The 26,147-nt window shown below is 41.6% G+C and overlaps 1 protein-coding gene across 1 annotated transcript in view; it reads right to left on the reverse strand.

The window, feature by feature from the left end:
• Positions 1–26,147, reverse strand: part of CDH4 (cadherin 4) — a 784,771-nt gene that overhangs the window by 38,486 nt on the left and 720,138 nt on the right. Inside the window, exons 10-11 of the mRNA XM_070744288.1 lie at positions 22,779–23,032; positions 3,485–3,627 (exon numbers count right to left, since the gene is read on the reverse strand). Of these exons, the coding sequence (XP_070600389.1) occupies positions 3,485–3,627; positions 22,779–23,032 (397 nt within the window). The remainder of the gene's footprint in view (positions 1–3,484; positions 3,628–22,778; positions 23,033–26,147) is intronic.

The raw sequence follows: 26,147 nt of genomic DNA on the forward strand, positions 1-26,147 counted from the left end.
AATTACCACAGCCCCACACAACCACAGGTGGCCTCATTTTCTTTGATAATAATCACTCTCCGCATGCGTGGCTGTATCATTAACTCTTGTTCTGAATCCAAGGAGGAGCTAGATAATTGATCTCCTTCTGAGCTGCCTGCCACACTCTCCTCCTCCCTGTCACTCATGTCTTCTTGGTCAGAGGAGCCTTCATCAGCAGATTCCACCGGGGCAAAACAGGCCTGCAGCATGTGGATGTCTCCCCCACATCCACAGTTTTTGGGGCAGGAGCTGGGCCAGAGCTAACCACAACATTTGTTAAGTCCGTTTTTGCTCCATTTTATGACCTGTCTTGCCACTGTTGTTAAGTGAATCCCAGCAACAGATATGTTAGTGGCCTGGTTGTTAAGTGAATCTTAACTTCTCCATTGACTTTCCTCATGAAAAGGTGGCAAAAGGGGGTCATGTGACCTTGAGACACAGCAACGGTCATAAGTATGAAGCAGTAGCCAAGTATCTGAATTTTGATCACATGATCATAGGGGTGTTTTGGAGGTCATATCAGTGAAAAATGGTCATAAGCCATTTTTCTAGTGCCGTTTTAACTTTGAATGGTCATTTTAATAATCTGTTGTAAGTTGAGGACTACCTGTATAAGACCAGGAACATTCATCATTGGACATCAAAAGTCCATCATTTCTCCTGCCTTTCCTGTCTTTTATTCCAACTCATACCAAGATGCCTACAGTAGCCCCACCTATAGTGAGCTTTAAATGGCAAATAAAGTTAATAAATATAGTTAACAAGGAAATAATAATTATGGCAGGCTAAAGTCTCTAACTCAAAGCTGACAAATTAACAACTTAACAGCCAGACCTTAAAACCATAGTTAACACACTCAAAACTGTAGAAATGGTGGTAGACTTTAGGGGAAATCTACCCATATTCCCATCTCTTACAATACTAGATAACACAGTACCAACAGTAGATATCTTCAAGACCTAAAATGGTCCCCTGATATCAAAAACATCATACAAAAAGCACAACAAAGAATGTTCTTCCTGTGCCAACTCAGGGAGCTCAATCTGCCCAAGGAGCTACAGTTCTACTGTATACAGTACATTTGTACTGTATACTTGATACAGTTCTACAGAGGAATTATTGAATCTGTCATCTGCACCTCTATAACTGTCTGGTTCGGTTCTGCAACCCTACAAGAGGATAATCAGAATTGCAAAAACTATTATCGCCATCCTGCCTTCCATTGAGGACCTGTATACTTCATAGTCAAAAAGAGGGCTGTTAAAAGATTTACTGAGCTCTCGCATCCCAGACATAAATTGGTTCAACCCTCAAAATGACTCTATAGAGCACTGCACACCAAGACAACTGGACACAAGAACATTTTTTTCCCTGAACGCCATCACTCCCTCAACACTGTTAAACGATTCACTAAGGCTGTATTACTATTACTATTAGTCTTCTCATCATTCATATCACCCATCTCTTCCCACTTATGACTGTATGAAAGTAACTTGTTGCTTATATCCTTAAGATTTATATTAATGTTGATTTTTTTCTGATTGCTTATTTGTACCGTATGACAATCATTGTGTTGTGCCTCATTATTTTTGACAAATGTATCTTTTATTTTATGCATGCTGAGAGCATATGCACCAAGGACAAATTCCTTGTGTGTCCAATCACACTTGGCCAGTAAAGAATTCTATTCTATTCTATTCTATTCTATTCTATTCTAGTCTTCGGAGAGGGGCGGCATACAAATCTAATAAATTATTATTATTATTAAATTATTATTATTATTATTCTATTCTATTCCATTCCATTCCATTCCATTCTACTCTCAGCTAAAAGCCACACACAACCAGGAACCAGATAAATACAACACACGTAGAACAGCCCAGGATACATATTCTGGAGATAGATAGATAAGTAGATATATAGAGAGGTGTTATCTGATGATGAGGTCTATCATGAGCCCAAAAACGTGGACGAATAAACCTTTAGTCCTGGTGACTGACTCAGATCGGGATGCTTAGCAAACATTATGGAGATTCTCAGCCATCTAGGTCATGGTTGTCCCAAAGATGCTTTTTCAAAAGACAACTGGATTTCATTTTTCCTTGAAGACGTTTTCACTTCTCATCCAAGAACCTTCTTCAGTTGACTGAAGCTAAAGACAGAACTCAAGAAGCTTCTTGGATGAGAAGCAAAACGTCTTCAAGGAAAAATGAAGTCCAGTTGCCTATTGAAAAAAACACCTTTGGGACATCCTTAACAAATAGAATGTCACACATAAATAGGGCAAAACCTTCTAATTACTTACATTTCCTTTCTCGTTCACCCTCGTTTTCTCTTTCATTGTAACCTGTGAATATTTCATACACTTAATTCCTTTTTGCAGTATCTTATCTCAACTTCATGAAGATCTATCCCCCCTCCAGGAACTAGGAAAACTTGGGAACTTGGTGATGGTGAAACTTTTTTTTCCTTGGGTGCCAAAATTGTACGCGTGTGTGCCCACACCCATAATTCAATGCCCACCTGCGCATGCGTGCATGCTCCCCCATTTCCTGACTTTTAGTGGTCCCAGTAACCCTCCTTTTTTTGCCTGCCCCAGGCCACAGAGGCTTTCTTGGAGTCTGGGGAGGGCATACCTCATTAGAATAGAATAGAATAGAATTTTATTGGACAAGTGTGATTGAACACACAAGGAATTTGTCTTTGGTGCAGATGCTCTCAGTGTACATAAAATATACATTTGTCAAGAATCATGTGGTACAACACTTACTGATTGTCATAGGGGTCAAATAAGCAATGAAGAAGCAATATTAATAAAATCTTAGGATATAAGCAACAAGTTACAGTCATACAGTCAACATGGGAGGAAATGGGTGATAGGAATGATAAGAAAAACTAGTAGAATAGAAGTGCAGATTTAGGAGAAAGTCTGACAGTGTTGAGGGAATTATTTGTTTAGTAGAGTGATGGCGTTCGGAAAAAAACTGTTCTTGTGTCTAATTGTCTTGGTGTGCAGTACTCTGTAGTGACGTTTTGAGGGTAGGAGTTGAAACAGTGTGTGTCCAGGATGTGAGGGGTCAGTAAATATTTTCCCCGCCCTCTTTTTGACTCGTGCAGTATACAGGTCCTCAATGGAAGGCAGGTTGGCAGCAATTGCTTTTTCTGCAGTTCTGATTGTCCTCTGTTATGTACCAACCTGTTATGCTTGAGGAGCCCGGGGAGGGCGAAAACACCCTCCCCTGAAAACGCCTCTCAGTTGGCTGGAGTGCACATATGTGATGGAGCTGAGCTGGGGCAACAGCACACGAGCCTGCAGATACGGCTCAATATACCATCTGTGACACGCGTGCCATAGGTTCACCATCATGGATTTAAATTATGCTGACAACTCTTGTCAGTGTGTTATTTCTATGAATGCGTCAGGTTATTGTTGAAGCATGAAGAGCAGTGTGCTCAAACGTACCATTGTCAGCTGCCAGGAACGTGGCTTCGTAGACGTTGTTCTTAACGTAGGCTGACTCGCGATCAAGGACAGCCGCAGTGATGATCTGACCATTCGTGGCATTAATATTCAGCCAATTGGCAGGATCTGACAACTTAGAATATCTGCGGAAACAAGGAAAAAAACAACAACCTAGGAGTCCTTTCCAGTGAAAAGTCCCTAATACGGATTGAAAAACATCTTTCAGCTGTGGCGAGGGGGGCGTTTGCCCAGGTTCTCCTGGTGCACCAGTTGCGGCCCTACTTGGACCGGGAGTCACTGCTCACAGTCACTCATGCCCTCATCACCTCGAGGCTCGACTACTGTAACGCTCTCTACATGGGGCTACCTTTGAAGAGTGTTCAGAAACTCCAGATCATGCAGAATGCAGCTGCGAGAGCAACCATGGGCTTCCCTAGGTACGCCCATGTTACACCAACACTCCGCAGTCTGCATTGGTTGCCGATCAATTTCCGGTCACAATTCAAAGTGTTGGTTATGACCTATAAAGCCCTTCATGGCATCGGACCAGAATATCTCCGGGACTGCCTTCTGCTGCACGAATCCCAGCGACTGGTTAGGTCCCACAGAGTTTGCCTTCTCCAGGTCCTGTCGACTAAGCAATGTCGTTTGGCGGGACCCAGGAGAAGAGCCTTCTCTGTGGCAGCCCCGACCCTCTGGAACCAGCTTCCTCCAGATATCAGAGTTTCCCCCACCCTCCTTGCCTTTCATAAGCTCTTAAAAACCCACCTCTGTCGTCAGGCATGTGGGAACTGATATAACTTCCCCATATTGTTTATATTGTTTATGTATGGTATGTTGTGTGCATGTTTTTTTAAATTATGGGTTTTTAGTTTTAATTATTAGATTTGTATTTTACATTGTTTTTTCTATTACTGTTGTGAGCCGCCCCGAGTCTACGGAGAGGGGCGGCATACAAATTTAATAAATAAATAAATAAAATAAATAAATACCAACTTCCCCTGCGAACATTCCCTGCAAGAGCCATGTGCCTTATAACCCTACTTTTCGGATAACCCTTGTAGTTAGATGAGGGTTTATTTTAGCCAAAACAAAATAGTTTCCTGTGGGAACCAAGGACATTCCAATTAGTGGCTGGAGGAAGGAGGGATGAAGTAACCAGGCAACCTTGTGTGAGAGCACTGGAGTAGAATGTGATTTATTTCTCAGATGCTATTTGGTTCGCTGACACTAGGAATGAACTGCGGGGTTCTTGGTGCTCTCTGAGCTTGGTGGCTTTCTTGAAGACCTTTCATTACCAAACTAGGCAATATCATCAGTGCTAGTGATGTTACCTAGTTTGGTAAATGCAGGGCGGAACGTAGTGGGATAGCAAAAATGGAGCTCCACCCCAGAGCACCCAATTTGTAGTGAAAGAGGTTTCTTCCTCAAAACTGTCCATAAGTCGGCAGAGAGGGGTGGCATACACATCTAATAAATAATAATAATAATAATAACAATAACTGCTAAAGACAAAAGGGAGATACAGTAAAGAACAGTGGGGTTTACAAAATCAAGAAAATAGAGCATGCCTTTCCACCTAATCCAAACACTTCCAAATTCATATTTAGAAACATAGAAACATAGAAGATTGATGGTAGGAAAAGACCTCATGGTCCATCTAGTCTGCCCTTATACTATTTTCTGTATTTTATCTTAGGATGGATATATGTTTATCCCAGGCATGTTTAAATTCAGTTACTGTGGATTTATCTACCACGTCTGCTGGAAGTTTGTTCCAAGGATCTACTACTCTTTCAGTAAAATAATACTTTCTCATAGAAACATAGAAGACTGACGGCAGAAAAAGACCCCATGGTCCATCTAGTCTGCCCTTTTACTATTTCCTGTATTTTATCTTACAATGGATATATGTTTATCCCAGGCATGTTTAAATTCGGTTACTGTGGATTTACCAACCACGTCTGCTGGAAGTTTGTTCCAAGGATCTACTACTCTTTCAGTAAAATAATACTTTCTCATGTTGCCTTTGATCTTTCCCCCAACTAACTTCAGATTGTGTCCCCTTGTTCTTGTGTTCACTTTCCTGTTAAAAACACTTCCCTCCTGAACCCTATTTAACCCTTTAACATATTTAAATGTTTCGATCATGTCCCCCCTTTTCCTTCTGTCTTCCAGACTATACAGATTGAGTTCATTAAGTCTTTCCTGATACGTTTTATACTTCAGACCTTCCACCATTCTTGTAGCCCGTCTTTGGACCCGTTCAATTTTGTCAATATCTTTTTGTAGGTGAGGTCTCCAGAACTGAACACAGTACTCCAAATGTGGTCTCACCAGCGCTCTATATAAGGGGATCACAATCTCCCTCTTCCTGCTTGTTATACCTCTAGCTATGCAGCCAAGCATCCTACTTGCCTTTCCTACCGCCCGACCACACTGCTCACCCATTTTGAGACTGTCAGAAATCACTACCCCTAAATCCTTCTCTTCTGAAGTTTTTGCTAACACAGAATTGCCAATGCAATACTCAGATTTAGGATTCCTTTTCCCCAAGTGCATTATTTTACATTTGGAAACATTAAACTGCAGTTTCCATTGCTTTGACCATTTATCTAGTAACGCTAAATCATTTACCATATTACAGACCCCTCCAGGAATATCAACCCTATTGCACACTTTAGAGTCATCGGCAAATAGGCATACCTTCCCTACCAAACCTTCCCCTATGTCACTCACAAACATATTAAAAAGAATAGGACCCAGAACAGACCCTTGTGGCACACCGCTTGTAACCTGTCTCTGCTCAGAATACTCGCCATTAACAATAACTCTCTGATGTCTATGCTTCAGCCAGCTTGAAATCCACTGAACTATCCAGGGATTAAGTCCAATCTTCACTAATTTATCTATCAGCTCTTTATGTGGAACCGTATCAAAGGCTTTGCTGAAGTCCAGATAGGCAATATCCACGGCACCACCTTGATCCAACACCTTTGTGACATAGTCAAAGAACTCAATGAGATTAGTCTGACACGATTTGCCTTCAGTAAAGCCATGCTGATTTGGGTCCAATAAGTTATTGTTTTTTAGATGCTGATTTATCCTCTTTTTGAGTAGAGTCTCCATCATTTTAACTACAACTGATGTCAAGCTAACTGGCCTGTAGTTTCCAGCTTCTTCTCTACTGCCCTTCTTGTGGATAGGCACAACACTGGCCATTCTCCAATCCTCAGGAACATCTCCTGTTAACAGGGATTGGTTAAACAAATCAGTCAGGGGGGTAGCAATGACAGATCTGAGTTCTTTAAGAACTCTGGGATGGATGCCATCTGGACCCATTGCCTTATTTATCTTTAATCTTTCAAGTTCTTCTAAGACATCGGCTTCTAAGATCACTGGAGCTGAATCCGTACAGCTGGAAGCAATGCTATATCCCTCTATAGTATTATTTTGTAAGGTGTCCTTTGAGAAAACTGAACAGAAGTAGCTATTGAAATGGTCAGCGATCTCCTTATTCCCATTAATGCATGTATTATTCCCGGTACTAAGCTTTGTGATGCTGCAGTTTTTCTTCTTCCTATCACTAATATATCTGAAGAAGGTTTTATCCCCCTTCTTTACAGATTTTGCTATTTCTTCCTCTTTTGAGGCTTTAGCAGCATATATTATCTGTTTCGCCTCCTTCTGTCTCATTTTATACACCTCTCTATCAGCTATACTTCCAGACTCTTTATACTTCCTATAGGCAGCCTTTTTTTCATTGACTATAGCCCTTACATCATTGCTAAACCATAGCGGTTTCTTCTTCCTTTTACCTTTAGTTACTTGCTTTACATAAAGTCTTGTGGCTTTTAAGATGGCCTTTTTTAATACAGTCCACTGGGTGCTCGCTCCTGCCATTTTATCCCTCCCCTTTAATTCATTATTTAAATATTCCCCCATTGCATTAAAATTTGTTTTTCTGAAATCCAATACTTTGGTTGCAGTATAGGATTGCTCACAATCAGTTTTTACATCAAACCACAAACATAGATGGTCGCTGCAACCTAAATTTTCTCCCACCCTGACGTCTGAAACCCGATTCCCATTTGTAAAAACTAAATCTAGAATATTCTCCCCTCTAGTTGGTGTCTTAACTAGCTGTGCCATAGCTGCTCCTGTAAAGGCCTCTACTATATTCTTACTTTTGCATGTAAGGGCACTGGGGATATTCCAGTCAACATCAGGCATGTTGAAATCACCCATAACCACAATATCTCCCTTTACTGCCATTAGGGTAATCTCATCCACCATCTTGTTGTCATGTTCCTCAGATTGCCCTGGAGGCCTATAGATCACCCCAATTCTAATGACAGAACCGTCTTTATTTTGCATGCAAATCCAGAGGGTCTCCAGATCTTTACATGTATTTTGAATTAGTATTGTTTTTAGACTTTCTTTAACATAAATGGCTACTCCACCTCCCCTTCTCTCTATTCTATCCTTCCTATACAGTGTATATCCTGGTATGGATATTTCCCATTCATTGGAATCCTTAAACCATGTCTCAGTTATGGCAACCAGATCCAAATTATCTCTAGATATTATGGCCATTAACTCACAGAGCTTGTTGCTCAAGCTTCGAGCATTCGTGCACATTACCCGAAGAACATTATTTTCATTATTAGTTTGCCCCTTATCATCAACAACTACATCTATTTTATTTTCAGCTCCCTTTTCATAAGCTTCCAGAAACTGATGTATCCTCATTGGTCGGGGACAGAAATCCTCCACATCTGGTACATCTCTGTCCCCTTTACCTAGTTTAAATGCCTGTCCAAAAAAGCTCTGAATTCCTCACCGAGCACCTGGGTACCTCTGTATGATGGATGCAAACCATCCCTCTTAAACAACTCCCTATTAGACCATCTACTGACATCATGACTTACATAACCAAAACCTTCAGCTTTACACCACTGCCTTAACCACACATTAAACTCTCTGATACAACTTGTTTTACCCTCCTGGCCACAAACCGGTAACACCTCTGAGAAAGTCACTGAATCAGTTATTTTACCCAGCTCCACACTTAGACTTTGAAAATCTCTTTTTACTACATTAACATTTCTCTGGGACAGATCGTTTGTGCCAAGATGCACCACCACATCAACTTTATTACCTTTACTCACAGCCCTGACAATGTTTGTAATCCGTCTGCTGTCCCTGTGGGCAGTGGCTCCTGGAAGACACCTCATCACCTTCACCACATCCTTCCTCTGTCCCAAATCAACACCTCTGACAATCGAGTCACCCACAAGAACATGTGTCCTCTCTTTATTTCTACTAACTGGACTTGGTTTGGTGACACTATGTTCCTCATTTACAACAACTTCTCCTTTGAACATCCCCTCATTCTCCGCCTGAGGGGCCTTGCTAATATCTACAACGTCCTTACTATTTAAATCCGCAAGAACATTATAGGAGTTGGATACAGAGAGACCAAAATTGTTATGTTTTTGTTCAACTGCACGTAATCTTCCTGAACCAACAGTTGTCCAAACAGCCCTCCTCCTCGGGGGGCGCTGTGGAAGTGGAGGCTGCACACATGGCTGCATTACAGCACGTGGCTGGGACAATCTTTCCACTTCTGCCTGCAAGCTACAAACTAAGGACTGCAATCTAGAGATCTCGCCATCTAACCTAGATGTCCTAATGCAAAGAGGGCAGTACCCCAAGTTCCACAAGGTACTACGGAACACAACAGCCAAACAAGTGTTACACTGTACCAAGCCAATCATCTTAAGAATGTATTGAAATACAGGTACTTAGCAAGAAAATGAACCCCTATTGCTACCAAACTTTGCTGATTTTGGTTTATAGTTATATAATTCGCGCGCCGCCAGGCGCGCGGGCCACTATTTTCCTCTCCTCTTCCTCTGTGTTCTGGAAGTGCAGTTTAAAATGGCTTTTCTGACCCTTTTATACTTCCCAATCTAGTCCCCTCCTCCCTGAATTCAATAACGCAATCAGTCAATGAAATTTCCCCTTACAGCCAGCTATATCCCCTCCTCCTTGAATTCAATAACACTATCAGCCAAAGAAATTTCCCCTTACAGCCAGCTATATACCCTCCTCCTTGAATTCAAGAATACAAACTGTAAACAGCACTATTTTCCTCTCCTCTTCCTCTGTGTTCTGGAAGTTCTCATGTTGCTTTTGATCTTTCCCCCAACTAACTTCAGATTGTGTCCCCTTGTTCTTGTGTTCACTTTCCTATTAAAAACACTTCCCTCCTGGACGTTATTTAACCCTTTAACATATTTAAATGTTTCGATCATGTCCCCCCTTTTCCTTCTGTCCTCCAGACTATACAGATTGAGTTCATCGTGTCTTTACTGATAATTTTTATGCTTAAGACCTTCCACCATTTTTGTAGCCCGTCTTTGGACCCGTTCAATTTTGTCAATATCTTTTTGTAGGTGAGGTCTCCAGAACTGAACACAGTATTCCAAATGTGGTCTCACCAGCACTCTATATAGCGGGATCATAATCTCCCTTTTCCTGCTTGTAATATTTATTTATCTATTGTTAAATTTATTCCACAGCTTTATATTTATGCAAACATTCCAAGTGGCTTAGTGACACTCTCTCTCTCTCTCTCTCCCCCCTCCCTCTCTCTCTCTCTCTCAAGATAGGCAGGCAGATTGATATAGATCAGGGCTATCAAAATCCTGGCCCCTGGGCTGGATGCATCATGCTCACATCCAGTTTAGCAAAGGGGGGGAAAGTCCTTATAAGTCACATGACGCCACCGTGGTGACATGAATTTGACACCCCTGATATAGATAAAAGATAGAGAAATGATAGACAGACAAATAAACAAACAGAGATTGGTAGGCAAGTCGACAGATGCAGTACAATTCTTAGCATAATCTATAATTAAATATATCTGCTCATCCAGGAGCTTAGTGAAATTGATACCCATGCCTTTCAGGATTGGATTAGCATTTTTACCTGATGTTTAAAAGTGTTTTTTAAAAAAAAAGATTGTTAAAATGTTAAAGTTTTTGTAATATTGTAATTGCGGTTGCATTTTGCCTTGTTAAATGATTTTTTTGTACTTTGTTTTGGGCTTATTTTAAAAAGAAAAAAAAAGGCAAGGTACATCTTGTATGATCAATCAGTGCTAAATTGATTTAGCTGGTGGCTGGTTCACTACATTTCACTGGGTCACCTCTAAGCTGGCACAGGTGTGGGAGAGAAATGAGCTCCTTGTTGAAGGACCAGCCATTCTAAAACAGAACAATGAAGAAAAATGGCCTCGTTAGCTACGACATTTCCCTCCATCCTTAAAATTTCCACTGCCTGTTCATGCCAACAAGCAGAGGCAATGAGTAACCATTGTCCTCTTTGCACCAGACAGCTTTATCCCCCTTGAAATATCTCATCCCTTGAATGATTATAAAATGTCACAAGTGATGTAAGTTTAATTAGCCCCAGTGCTAGTTCTACGGGGCGCCTTCCTACAGTGTCAAATTTATCTAACGTTTGCAATAAAGGAACAGACAGATAACCAGAGAGACCAAGAGACAAGGGAAGATAACTCCAATTTCCTCTTTTTCTAGGCCCGTGATGCCCTAGCTCAGCTCAGCTGATTTTTGGCTAGTGCAGAGACTCTGGGAGGGTGTTTTCAGCCTCCAGAAGGCCTCCGGGGAGGCAGGAGAGGCCTCTGGAGCCCGGGGTAGGCAAAAAATTGGGTCTACTGGGCCCACTGGAAGTCAGGAAATAGAGGAGTGGGGGGGGTTGTGCATGCATGCACAGCAGATGGGGCAATGCATGGGGTTTATTTATTTATTTATTTATTTATTTATTTATTTGTTTGTTTGTTTGTTTGTTTGTTTGTTTGTTCATTCATTCATTCATTTATTTATTTATTTATTAGATTTGTATGCCGACCCTCTCCGCAGACTCAGGGCGGCTAACAACAATAAAAAGACAACGTAAACAAATCTAATATTAAAAAATCTAAAAACCCCAATTTAAGAGATCATACATACAGTCATACCATACATAAATTTTATAAGCCTAGGAGAAGGGAATATTTCAATTCCCCCATGCCTGATGACAGAGGTGGGTTTTTAAGAGCTTACGAAAGGCAAGGAGGGTGGGGGCAACTCTGATATCTGGGGGGGAGTTGGTTCCAGAGAGTCGGGGCCCCCACAGAGAAGGCTCTGTCACGCTGGAAATTGCCAGCCCCCAATGACATTAAGAAACATCCAGTAGTTAGAGAGTTAATTCTGTCTAGTAAGGTAGCTCCTCCTGTGTGATGTAACCTGTTTGCTCACATCCTGTCCCTTCTTGGAGAAGAAGGGCGGTCCTTATTTAGAGGACATCTTTTCTCCATACATCCTAGCCAGAGGATGTGCTTTTCTATGTCTCTTCAGACATTTATTGTTTTTATACTTTTCTAATAAAAAGTAACTAGTTCATTCGAACATGCTTGTCTGTACTTCAATATCCATCACCTCAGGAAGCTCCCGGCTCACTCCTCACGGGCTGAGCGCCTTGTCTAAGGTAAGGGGGTCTCCTAATCCCGACATGGTAGCCGAGCACGGTTGTTATTGAAGTAATAGACCCCGCTTACACCCCGTAAGCTTCCTAGGAATTTTTCCCGAATGCCAGCGAAAAAGAAACGTAATCCTCTCACGCAGTCCTACGTTGATTCCCTCACGAGTGACCAGTTGGCCCAACTCAAGGAGACAATTCGTGTAACCGATTGTAAAAGGAATCCTACAATGTCTCTGCACGGTGAGAAGGAAGTTCTTCAAGCTGACGCCTGCATTCATCAAACCGTAAGTGAATCTTACTTCATTGATGATGTAGAAACCAGGGAAAAGGATTGTAAATCTACCCAGGGTGAGCCCTCCGGCAGTCTTTCCATTAATCCTAGCGAAGATGAGGAGGAGGAGACGTTAACTCTGTTCCCCTCACAATCATCCGGGACCCACGTTAAGGCTCAAACCAAGACAAGGCACCTAGATGATTTTAGCTCTCTCACTTCTGCTAAAATAAAAGGAACTTCCTTAAACCTGCAGAAAATTGAAGAGCTCATTGAGAAGGATGAGAAGGAGATACATTCCTTAGAATCAGTCTGTCTCCATTTTGATAACCTTCCTACAATGAAAAATATAGAGCAGCAAGAAATCTATTTCAGTTACTTAAAAAAGGCTAATGAAGCCAGGACTGAATTACGATCCCTGAAAAAACTTCAGCTTAAACTTCTTGCAGAAAAAATGGAGTTTATGTCCCTGAGAGGTAGTTCACGTGCTCATTCTCCAAAGGGAGAGACAGAAGGAATCCATTCCTCCCACTCACCCCAAGATACGCATGGGCACATCGTAAATCCTCCTGTGGTCACACATTTCTTCCCATCACGCTCTCACATAGAACACATTCCTTTCGAAGAAGGGAGGGCTACCCAGCTCGAAGATAAAAAAATGGTTCCTTTGCACTTTAAAAGTACAAGCCGAGAAGGGGGGCTTTCCCCCACTGCTGCAAGTTACGCAACAGCGGCCACTAGTGGATGGAACGTCCGAAAGGAAAAACCATTGCCAGAAGCCAGACAGGGACTTTCCCAGGCAGATATGGCTGCTGAAATGCAAAGACAAGTTCCATATGTTCCAGGTACTTCTGTTTCATCGCAGATACCTCCAGTTTTTATTCCGCAGATGCCTGCACAACTTCCCCAGGTGGTACAGCCACAAGGTTTGTCAGGAGGGGTTGGGGCTCAACCCCAACAACTCCAAGCGGTCCAGCTGACTGCATCAACAAGGCAGACCATCACCTCCTCTGTTCTGAAAGGTGAGTTTGTGCTGTTACCTAATGGACACAATTATAGGAAGTGGCTTCACAGAATAAATTTGCACCTACTGGCTCATGACATAGATGGGATTGCTCATAATCCCCCAGTAAGGCGCTGGACTGCAGAAGAAAGGGAAGCTGACATAAAAGCCAAGCTACTCATTCTCATGAGCATGGATTCACAGTTGTCACAGAGATATGACACACATGACATTACTTCTGCTCAGATATTGCAGTCAATAGATGGCATGTTTAGGCCAATATCAGATGAAAGCAATTACATACTGATAGCCAAGTTTAATAATACTAAACTTCCAACAGGGGGCGAACTTGCACCTCACCTTTCTAAACTCCTTACAATGCATAAAGATTTAGAAGAAAGAGGATACCGTTATGATGATAATCAAGTAAATGCGGCTATTATAACTTCTCTTGGTCCTGAATGGAAGGAAGTTATTTACAAGTTCAGTATACTCCCAATGGCCCAGAAATCTACTCAGAGACTCTGTAACATGCTAACTGAAGAAGCAGAGTTGCTGAACACTGGCCTTAGACCTATGTCAGCAGCATTTAAATCTAACTTGGCCAAGGGCGGTCAGCAGAAAACAAGTACTCCAAAGTACTCACGCCAGAAACCTTTTAAGAAGGATGACACTCGCAAATCTCCTGATGTGCAAAGTGTGAAGTCTGGCGAGACTGATCATCCACCTTATCCAACCCAGCCTAAAGGCGCACACAAGAAAGGATCCAGAGGAAAGAGTTCTGGAGCTGCAAAGTCAACTCCCAAAGACTCCAAAGATGAGAAACCTACTTATGTTGGTACCATCCACCTCAGCATTGTTCCTGACAAGAGTCCACTCTACGACATTCGTGAGTTATGGACCCTAGACAGTGGAGCAGCGGCACACATCGCGTACCGGAAGGAATCCTTCAGTGAGCTACACCCGACAGATGTCAAGGAAGTGTATGGAGTTGGTGATCTACGTTCCAAGGTGGAAGGAAAAGGAAAAGTCTTCGTCAAAGAACTGGACTCCCTTATCTCAAATGTTTTCTACGTTCCAACTGCCAAGAACAACATCCTTAGTGGATATTGCCTGAGAGAAGAATTGAAGGTTGTAATAAACTATGAACTTGTTGACACCAACATTATCAAGGATGGCAAACTTCTTGCTACTGCCATCCCCATCAAAGGTGTCTTTTATTTGCAACCCAAACCTGCCAGCAAAGGTAGTGTAAGTATAAGCGTTCCAAAGGGCGATTGCACAGGTCCAGAGAGAAACCCTGGTGCCACCGCTAGTTCAAAGGTTCCTAAAACCAATGAAACCCCTGAGGTTCCTAATGCTGTTAAAAATGTTAAACATATGTTAACAAACAAATCTTTTCATTCCAGGTGCATTCACAGATGGCATCGTCGCTTGGGGCATGCTTCTTACCCCGTTTTAGCAAAGACGTCTGAATATGTTGATGGTTTCACAATTGATGGGGCTTGCAAAGTTTACCTTGATTGTAGAATTTGTAACACTGCCAAATTTCAGGATCTCACAATCCCCAGATTTCCTGTCCGCCAGTGTACACGCATCTTTGAATTGGTCCATACCGACGTTGTCGGTCCATTTCGGCCTACTGTTGGTAAACGTAAGTATTTCTTAACTGTAGTTGACAGTTACTCATGATTTGGCTTTGTTTTTCCTTTAAAACAAAAATCAGAGGCGTTTGAGGCTTTTAAAGGCTTTGCTGCAGATATACTTACCCAACACGACGTCTGGATCGAGCGGATTCAAAGTGATCGTGGAGGCGAACTTATGTCACAAGAGTTCCAAGGATGGATGGCCAGGAATGGGATCCTAAGGCAGACCTCATCATCAGGAGCGCAGCAGCACAACGATGTATGCGAACACAGAAGCGCGATCCTGCAGACAATGTTTCGTTGTCTCATTGAGGATGCAAACGTGGACTTTTCATACTGGGGCGAAGCATTAAGGTATGCTAATTACATTGTTAACAGAACATGGAGTAGCGTCATTCAAGACACTCCTTATTACTTGCTCCATGGCAAGAAACCTGACATTCAAAACATTTACATTTTTGGTTGTTATGCCACTGTTAACATTCCAGTTGAACAGAGAAGAAAAGGAGGTCCTGTGTCAGAAAGAATGAGATTCATCGGCTTTGATGAAGTCTCCAAGTACCACAAATTTGCTGACTCTCATCACAGAGTTTACATTTCTAATTCAGCCAAATTTGAGGAAGACACAAATTGGTCCAGTATACATAGTAATGATACTTCAGTTTATTTCCCTAAGGAAAGTGTCCAGAGTCCTGATGCCGAGGGATCTGTGCCAGATATTCCGAATGTTCCAGATGATGAACAGCCTTCGACAGTTGCCGAGGAAACCTCTGGTGATGAACTTGAAGGCGGAGATGATGATGAAGGATGGACCAGCGTTCCCAGACGTTCCAAGAGAACTACCAAAGGAACTCCTCCAAAGAGATTTGCACAGCAAGTATCTGACTCTCCTTATCTTTTCATGTGTAACAATCTTACACTTCCACCTGATCATTTTCACCAGATCAAACTTTTGCCTGACTCTGAACAAGAAAAATGGCATGAGGCTATGGAACACGAACTGGACTGTTTAAAGAAACTTAATGTGTTCCAGAAGGTGGAGCCTCCTAACAAGAAGAAAGTTATTGGCACACGATGGGTGTATAAAGTCAAACAAAAGCCTAATGAAGAAAAGCTGTACAAAGCTAGACTCGTAGCTCAAGGATTTTCTCAAGTTTATCCGGAAGACTACACAGACACATACTCACCCACAGTCAGAAATGAAAGTGTCAAGATTGCCCTAATCACTGCTATTGCTTTGGGTTTAGAAGTTTTCCAGTTTGATGTAGAGACTGCCTATTTGAACGCTGATCTGAATGAAGAGATCTACGTCAAGGGTGCTCCTGGATTCCAGAACCGAGAAGGAGAGGTTTGGTATCTGAGCAAGTCTTTATACGGCCTCAAACAGAGCGCCCTCTGCTGGTACAAATTATTATCCCAAAAGCTAAATTCAATGGGCTTTATTAAGTCCGAATCTGATGGATGCGTGTTCACAAAAGGGCAAGGTAAGACTTATGAAATTGTTCTTGTTTATGTTGATGATATTGTTTATGTAGGTCTCAATGAAAGCACTAGTCAAACTTTTGCTAAGGGCCTTGAGAAACATTTCACCTTGAAAAGCCTAGGGCATATCAATGATTATCTAGGTGTTCAGTTTGAGAAAACTGAGAAGGGGTTCTCTCTTTCACAAGAAAGTAAGGTTGACCAGCTTTTGCAAAATTGTAACATGTCTGATGCGCATACTTGTCGTTCTCCTATGCAAACTGACTTTTACAGGTTAACCCGAGAAGAGTATCCTGATTTTGAGAACAAAACATTGTACCGGTCAGTGATTGGATCGCTATTGTACATCAGCAGCTGGACGAGACCTGACATTTCACTGAGTGTGAATCTACTGTCCAGATACGTTGGAAAGGCTACCACGTTTCATTGGTCTTGCATAAAGAAGCTGCTCAAATACATGAAGCTCACGAAAGGCAAGAAGCTGTATCTTGAGCCAGATCATGTTGGGTACCCTGAAGTGATTTGTTATGCTGATGCTGACTGGGCAAGTGACACAGAAACACGAAAAAGTACTTCTGGTTATATCATGTTTTTAAATGGTTGTCCTTTCTTTTGGAAAGTTAGGCAGCAGAAGTTTATTTCTTGCTCTTCAACTGAATCTGAATATGCATGTGTTTCTGATTGCTGTAATGCATTAATGTCTCTTTTTCCTCTCATTGATAGTATTTGGAAAGGTCCTATGACACCAATTGTTATTATGGAGGATAATGTTTCAGTTGCATTCATTGCTGAAGCTGAATTTGTTGGAGCTCGTTCACGGCACATTCACATCCGGTATCAAAATATCCGAGAGAAGGTGAAAGATGGTTTCGTGAAATTTCAGTATGTGGCTACTACTGAGCAGATCGCTGACTTGCTGAATAAGCCATTGCCAGCTGATCAACATGAATACCTCACCAACAAATTGTGCCTTAAGTGAATTGATGTCTTGATGTCCTGATGTCCCTCTTGTCTCTGATGACTGACAAAGAAGGGGTGTCACGCTGGAAATTGCCAGCCCCCAATGACATTAAGAAACATCCAGTAGTTAGAGAGTTAATTCTGTCTAGTAAGGTAGCTCCTCCTGTGTGATGTAACCTGTTTGCTCACATCCTGTCCCTTCTTGGAGAAGAAGGGTGGTCCTTATTTAGAGGACATCTTTTCTCCATACATCCTAGCCAGAGGATGTGCTTTTCTATGTCTCTTCAGACATTTATTGTTTTTATACTTTTCTAATAAAAAGTAACTAGTTCATTCGAACATGCTTGTCTGTACTTCAATATCCAGCACCTCAGGAAGCTCCCGGCTCACTCCTCACGGGCTGAGCGCCTTGTCTAAGGTAAGGGGGTCTCCTAATCCCGACAGGCTCTCCCTCTGAGTCCTGCCAAACGACATTGTTTAGTCGACGGGACCCGGAGAAGGCCAACTCTGTGGGACCTAACTGGTCGCTGGGATTCGTGCGGCAGAAGGCGGTCACGGAGATATTATGGTCCGATGCCATGAAGGGCTTTATAGGTCATAACCAACACTTTGAATTGTGACCGGAAACCGATCAGCAACCAGTGCAGACTGCGGAGTGTTGGAATAACATGGGCATATTTAGGAAAGCCCATGATAGCTCTCGCAGCTGCATTCTGCACAATATGGAGTTTCCGAACACTTTGTGCAGGGGTTGGGGCATGTGGCGGGAGGGATTGAAATATAGGTGTGAGCATGGGCACGTATGCTTTTGGCATTTGAGGAAAATATGGTTTGACAACACTGCTCTAGGCCAGTGATGGCGAACATATAAAACAAGTGCCATAGGTGGCATGCGGAGCCATATCTGCTGGCCCGTGAACTGTTGCCCTAGCTCAGCTCCAGCAGCATGTGCACACTGGCCAGCTGATTTTTGGCTCGCATGGGGGCTCTGGGAAAGCATTTTCTCTTTCTGGAGAGCCTCTGGGGGGATGGGGGAGGCCATCTATGTCCTCCCCAAGCTCCAGGGAAGTCTTTGGAGCCTGGGTAGGGTGAAAAACAGGCCTAGTGGGTCCACCAGAAGTTGGGAAATGGGCTGTTTCTGGCCTCCGGGGTGCCTCCAGGGGGCCATGGGACACAATTTTTGCCCTCCACTGGCATTGAATTATGGGTGTGGGCACTTACAAAGGAAAAAAAAGGTTTGCCATCACTGTTCTAGATTATGTTGAATGTACAGGTCCAAACAACCAACTGGGATTTAAATATACTGAATGTTCAAAATATGGCAGATCTCTGATTATGCTTACAGCTACACCCGTAACTTGCTGGGAAAAAAAAGCAGAATTCAGGGATAGCTCATTTATGATTTTTTTAAAAAAATCTACGCATACATCCAAATATGTAACGTCTGAATCAGATGAATGCTTGCTTGGGGACATGGGAATCATTTAAATTGTAGAGCATAACGAATCAGCCACCTTGGCATTCATTTTATCGGGCAAGCAATAGAAGCAGAAATGTAGGACTTGTGTGTGACCCTTTAAAGCAGCTGCATCTTAACCCAGGTTCATGCCTTTTGGAGATGGAATTTGAACCCATACCAGGGTTCAAAACAGTCATGATCGCAGCCATGATGATGCAATGAAAGCTCTGTTTATTGTGTGTGTGTGATGCACATTAAAAAAAAGGCAGGTGCATCATTGGGAATAGTGCCTTGATATTTTTTTTAACCAAATACTGCAGAAACCTCTGACTGCTACAGAGCCTATTATCTTAGCTGAGTCCTGACCATTGCTCCATTTATTTATTTATTTATTTATTTATTTATTTATTTATTTATTTATTTATTTATTTACTTACTTACTTACTTACTTACTTACTTACTTACTTACTTACTTACTTACTTACTTATTTATTTATTTATTTAGTCCAATACACAATGAGGGTTTTAGTGGGTATATATCTATATACACATAGTAAAATACATGATGAAAGTTATAGAGGAGATACTCATAGTAAAATATATCTAAGAAATAATAGAAAAGAATATATAGTGATAGAACATATCAATGAAAGAGTAGAAGAAGAGATATAGGAATAGAAGAAATGTATAGATATAAGAGAGCAATAGGACAGGGGACGGAAGGCACTCTAATGCACTTGTACTCGCCCCTTACTGACCTCTTAGGAATCTGGATGGGTCAATCGTAGATAATCTAAGGGTAAAGTGTTGGGGGTTTGAGGATGACACTATGGAGTCCAGTAATGAGTTCCACGCTTCGACAACTCGGTTACTGAAGTCATATTCTAGAACTGAGTGTCAACACTGCCTGTCAATCTAGGTTTTGAGCAGAAATTTGCCCAAATTTGTCTGGCAACGTCAGGAACTGAACCAAAAAACCCTGATCATATGAAATTGAAGCCTAACCGTCAAGCTGTTGATCCTTCCTGTGGCAGAATTTTGCATGGCCAGGTGTTTCCATTGATACAGATTTGCCAGTGAGAAATGAGGCAGAATGGATCTCAGTAATTATTTAATTCCAAAATCCCTTTCCAAACACAGTTGCTAAATAAAACAACAGCACACTTCCATACTGTGTCAAGGCAGTAAACAGACAAAGCTGTAATGTAGGCTCCAAGGAAGTCCTTTATCTCTTCTCTGAGTTTGGTGGTTTTCTTGCATTTACCCAGTGAAGGGCTACCAAATTTTTACTACCACACTGTGGGTGTGGCTTATGTATTTTCTTTCTTTTCTTTTCTTTTTAAAAAATATACTTTATTAGGATTATTAAAAAAGGGAAAAGGGGGATGGGAGTACAAAAAGAGAAGTAGGAGGGGGATGGGGTAAACAATATTTTTTATACAGTAGCTCATATATATTGTTGTGTAGACATTCCAAACATTTGTCTATAAGTAACTACAGTGGTACCTCATCATACGAACTGAATTGGTTCCAGGAGGAGGTTCGTAAGGTGAAAAGTTCGTAAGATGCAACAATGTTTCCCATAGGAATCAATGTAAAAGCAAATAATGCGTGCAAATCCTTCAGGAAAATCCCAAACTTTAGAAGGGAGGTGAACAGAGGGCAGGGAGGAGCAGCTAAAGGAGGCGGGTGGAAGAAGCAAGCTAGACTAAAGGGTGAGTGGGAAGGAAGAAAGGCAAGGGGGGCGCCCCTCCCTTTTCTTTCTTCAAAAGACACCATTTCAGTGCCTTTGCAAGCACGTTGTTCTCTGCAAAATCTTTCCTCCTCCAAGCCGCCCCTCCCTTTTCTTTCTTCAAAAGACACCGTTTCAGTGCCTTTGCAAGCATGTTGTTCTCGGCAAAATCTTTCCTCCTCCAAGCCGCCCCTCCCTTTTCTTTCTTCAAAAGACACCGTTTCAGTGCCTTTGCAAGCACGTTGTTCTCTGCAAAATCTTTCCTCCTCCAAGCCGTCCCTCTCTTTTCTTTCTTAAAGAAAAAGAAACCCCTTCATCCCAGCAGCAGCTGCTTGGGTTCATAAAAAAATCTTAAACACCGGGTTCGTATCTCGAAAAGTTCGTTAGAAGAGGTGTTCGTAAGATGAGGTACCACTGTATTTTGTATTTAATATTCTTATTTGCATATGTATTTAATATTCTTATTTGCATAGTCTTATAGCTGTAGTATTTAGTAGTTCAGAGGTGACGTGGAAAAGAAAGGCAGTTGGAAGTGGGAAAGAAAAGAAAAGAAGGAGGAAAGGAAACGAAGAGAAAGAAAGAAAAGAGAGAAAAAGAGAGGGGGGTAGAACCTGCAGACTAGCAGGAATATGCGTTATGACGACTTAGTTTGTTTCTGTTTGTTATTTTTGTGAGTAGGAAGTATTTATGAGTTATGATATTAGTAAGTTATTAGTAATTATCAAGTGGATTGAACTCAGACAGAAATTGTATTGATTTTGGTCCGAATTTCTGTTATATATAACTTTATTTTGATTTATACTAAGAGATTTTGATTGGTTTTTGTCTTATTGTTTTTAAAGTTAGATAGCCATCTGAATGCTTATGCATTTTCTTTCAACATCTTTCACTACAAATTGGGTGTCCTGGGGTGGAGCTCCATTTTTGCTACTCCACTGCGTTCCACCCCATCCGGGGAGTAGCCCACCCCTGCATTTACCAAACAAGGTAACATACTAGCACTGATGATATTGCCTAGTTTGGTAATGAAAGGTCTTCAAGAAAGCCACCAAGCTTAGAGAGCACCAAGAACCCCGCAGTTCAATCCTAGTGTCAGCGAACCAAATAGCACCTGAGAAATAAATCACATTCCATTCCAGTGCTCTCACACAACGTTCAATTTAGTAGCAGAGCCATGTTGGATTTGTAACTGCTATTCCAGCACTACATTCTATCTGGTCAACTCAGGTTAAGGTTCATCTCACATCCCTACACCCACAAGTGTAATCACGTGGTCCAATCCGATGCAGGGATTCACTGACTTTCTCATTTGTTCAGTTGACCTTGGACTCTGTGTAAAGGAATTTGTTGGGTATTCTGCCGCACAAATTCCAGCGACCGGTTAGGTCCCACAGAGTTGGCCTTCTCCGGGTCCCGTCGACTAAACAATGTCATTTGGCGGGACCCAGGAGAAGAGCCTTCTCTGTGGCGGCCCCGACTCTCTGGAACCAGCTCCCCCCATCAGAGTTGCCCCCACCCTCCTTGCCTTTCTCAAGCTCCTTAAAACCCACCTCTGTCGTCAGGCATGGGGGAATTGAAATTTTCCCTTCCCCCTAGGCTTATAGAATTTATACATAGTATGCTTGTATGTATGAGTGGTTCTTTAAATTGGGGTTTTTTAGATTATTTTTTAATATTAGATTTGTTACATTGTCTTCTTTATTGTTGTTAGCCGCCCCGAGTCTTCGGAGAAGGGCGACATACAAATCTAATAAATAAAAATAAATAAAATAAATTTAGCTTCTCTCTTTCTCACCCCTCCTGTTTCTCTATTGCTGTGCTACTATGGCAGGCCAACTCCAGATGATGGCTTTTGGCCTGACACCTAGGCTACAAATATTGACTTCTGTAAGTCTCTTATCTAAAAACCCAACCCAAATCCAATACACGTGTTTACCATGGTTCCACTTTAAGATTTTAAGATTTATTAGATTTGTATGCCGCCCCTCTCCGAAGACTCGGGGTGGCTCACAACAACAACACTACAATACATAGAATACAAATCCAATAAAGTTAAAAAACGAGATTTAAAAGCCATAATAATAAAAGCGATCATACTGCACAATCTTATTTTACCATCCTTTCTGGTTAATGTGGTTCACAGGTATTCAGAGGTTGACAACCTCCAAAATTCTACCTTCCACCATCATACCTGATAGCTTGTTGCATGAAGCGGTCAGGATCCACTGCTGAAAAAGTCATCAGGGCTGTCCCCGTAGGCACACCCTCCTCCAGCCGGATGAGTTTGCGGTTCGTTGGGAAGTGGGGCGGCTCATTGACATCAGTGACTGAAATGGTGACTCCGGCTGTAGACTGGAAGGACATTTGGATCCCGCTGGCAAGGGGAGCTTGATTGGAGACCATCACCGTCAACACAAAAGCTCGGTTCATCTCATAATCAACTTCCTGAAATCAAACAGAGGCATGGGAGAGACATGATCGCTCAGTATTCTACGGTCTTATGTTTGTTTAGGTATTGACCAGAATGCTGGATTGGTTTTATAAGGAAGAAGTTGTAGTTCTGTAGATGCTTTGTGTGATATTGTGTGCTAAGTCAGGCCTGTTCCTTGACTAGTTACCATATTTTGGGAGTATAAAATACACCCTTTTCCTCCCTAAAAGAGGCTGATAATTTGGGTGCGGCTTATACTCTGAATGTAGCCTTTTTTTCAGCCCTAACTAGCTGCTAACAATTTTCCCAGCTCTTATCTTGCAGGCTCTTTCATTGTTTCTCTCTGCAAATAAAGTTTTCCATGCCCAAAGTCTTTGCAGAGTTTTTCATTGCTCTAACTTGCTCCAAATAAGTTTCTTTCCAGGCCTAACCAGGTGCTAACAATGTTCCCAGCTCTTACCTGCTTGCAAGCTCTTTCATTGTTATTCTCTGCGAAGAATATTTTCCAAGCCCTAAGTCTTTGTAGGTTTTTTTTAAAATTGGTCTAACTTGCTCTGAATGTTTCTTTCCAGCCCTAACCAGGTGCTAAAAATGTTCCCAGTTCTTACTGGCCTTCTTTCATTGTTACTCTTTCCGAATAAAGTTAAAGCCCTAACCAGGGGATAAAATAATGTGCTGAAGCTGACCAGACTAATGATTCTAGCTAGATGAATACCTGGTAAGCAGATTTCCTCCCTCAAAACTAAGGTGTGACTTATACCCCCAAAAATATGGTAGTTGTCAACTCATAAAGCATTCCTGGCCTACTCTAGAGTTGCCATAGGCAGGAGGGGAGGGGGGGGAATGATGAAGCAATATGGCAGCTACAACCAGAAGCACATTCCACACATATCTTTTTCAAAGCTGTATCTCAGGTTATCAGAGCGTGATGGGCAGGCATGTTCTCTACAGTCCATGAAAGTGCTCCATTGGAAAATATAATTTATGACACTCCCTGGGAGGAGGGGGGGAATAGGGTCATAATTGGGCCGTAAATTATGGGGAGCAGAGCTGACATCACTTGGGTACGTGCTGACATGTTGCTCCTAATAAATAACTGCATTTCTTTTGAAACTTAGCTAAAAGCTCATGATTTCATTAGGGCATCCATTGGAAGCCCTAAACCAAGAGTCCAATGGGATTTTAGAGTAATTTTCCAGGGAATGTGGCTAACTGAAGACACATATGGGGAGAGATCTCAAGGGATGGAAGGCACGCTGGTGCACTTATGCACGCCCCTTACTGACCTCTTAGGAATCGGGAGAGGTCAACCGTGGATAGTCTAAGGGTAAAAGTTTGGGGGTTAGAGGATGACACTACAGAATCTTGTAATGAGTTCCATACTTCAACAACTCGATTACTAAAGTCGTATTTTTTACAGTCAAGTTTGGAGCAGTTAATATTAAGTTTGAATCTGTTGCATGCTCTTGTTTTGTGATTGAATCTTAATCACCTTCAAAGACTATTATTCAATCTTAAATCAACTTAATAAAGGCTCTTTCCAGCAACAACGTTGGGCTGTTTTTTGACTAGCTAGTTGAAACTAGAAAAAAACAAGAGTGGCATTTTGAGGAATCTTCTCAAACCTGGCACTTTGCAACTGGATTGGTATTGCAAATTTAAGAACTCGGGAGTTTTATCCCGCCTTATCTGAAGGATACTGAAGTTTGAAAAGTCTTGAACAATTATGAGCAGCAAACGCTAATGATTTCTCTTCCAGTGAGAAGGGGATATTATTTTGTCCAAAAATCAAAACTAAAACTCCAATTACCTTACTTTTACTGCTGATGCAGTAAAAGGCCTTTGTATGTTATCTATTGACTGTCTGTATAAATTCACGGAAACACAAAAGATGAATGGTGAGACATTGTTTAAAAAAATACACCCTGCATTGGGAACTGAACGCAAGGCTTTTAGACCAATTAAATATGCCACTGAGTTGTGTTCAAGGTAGCTTCTTCACAGAGAGGCACACTGTAACAATTCATTTGTGAGTAGACTGAGAGACAAATAATCATTGGAAGAGCCACTTGGTTTAAGAATGGATGCAACTGATGTACAAGATGAATGGGTGAAAAAGCTTTCTTGGTCATAGTGACCACCATAGTGACTCTTTCCAAGCATGAAGATGAAAAGTGACCAGAGTTGTAGATCCTGTATACCCTGTGACACTTAGCCTTGTTAGGATTAGACCAGAGTCTATTTAATCCCTCTGGACCCTTACAGCCTTTAGAATAGAATAGAATAGAATTTTTATTGGCCAAGTGTGATTGGACACACAAGGAATTTGTCTTGGTGCATATGCTCTCAGAGTGCATAAAAGAAAATATACATTTGTCAAGAATCATGTGGTACAACACTTAATGATTGTCATAGGGGTCAAATAAGCAATGAAGAAGCAATATTAATAAAAATCTTAGGATATAAGCAACAAGTTACAGTCATACAGTCAACATGGGAGGAAATGGGTGATAGGAATGATGAGAAAAACTAGTAGAATAGAAGTGCAGATTTATTAGAAAGTCTGACAGTGTTTTAGGGAATTATTTGTTTAGTAGAGTGATGGGGTTCGGAAAAAACCTGTTCTTGTGTCTAGTTGTCTTGGTGTGCAGTGCTCTGTAGCGACGTTTTGAGAAAGTGAAACAAGACATTAACAACATCATGACGTAGAACTTGGTGTTGTAGGCCTATTGAAGATCCCGGATGCCAAGCCAATACATGACCTCACAGGGAAAGTTCAGATACCATTTTTTTTCGCAGTATAAGACACATCTTAGTTTTGGGGGAGGGAAATAGGGAAAAGAATCTGCTTACCAGATACTCATTTGGCTACCGTCCTTAGTCTGGTCAACTTCAACACATTATTGTATCCCCTAGTTAGGGCTTTTAAAAAACTTTATTTGGAGAGAGTTTATTATTATTGGTTGTTTATTATTATTATTATTATTATTATTATTATTATTATTATTATTATTATGTCAGTACAACGCAGCAAACGAGATCACTATGCAGGATTTCATATTTCATCACCAGTCGGGCGCTTCCCAAGCACCTAGGACTGCGTGATGTAGTGGCGAATTATGTTTGCCG

Source organism: Erythrolamprus reginae, chromosome 3, assembly GCF_031021105.1.
Source record: "Erythrolamprus reginae isolate rEryReg1 chromosome 3, rEryReg1.hap1, whole genome shotgun sequence".
In the NCBI taxonomy this organism is placed as follows: Eukaryota; Metazoa; Chordata; class Lepidosauria; order Squamata; family Dipsadidae; genus Erythrolamprus; species Erythrolamprus reginae.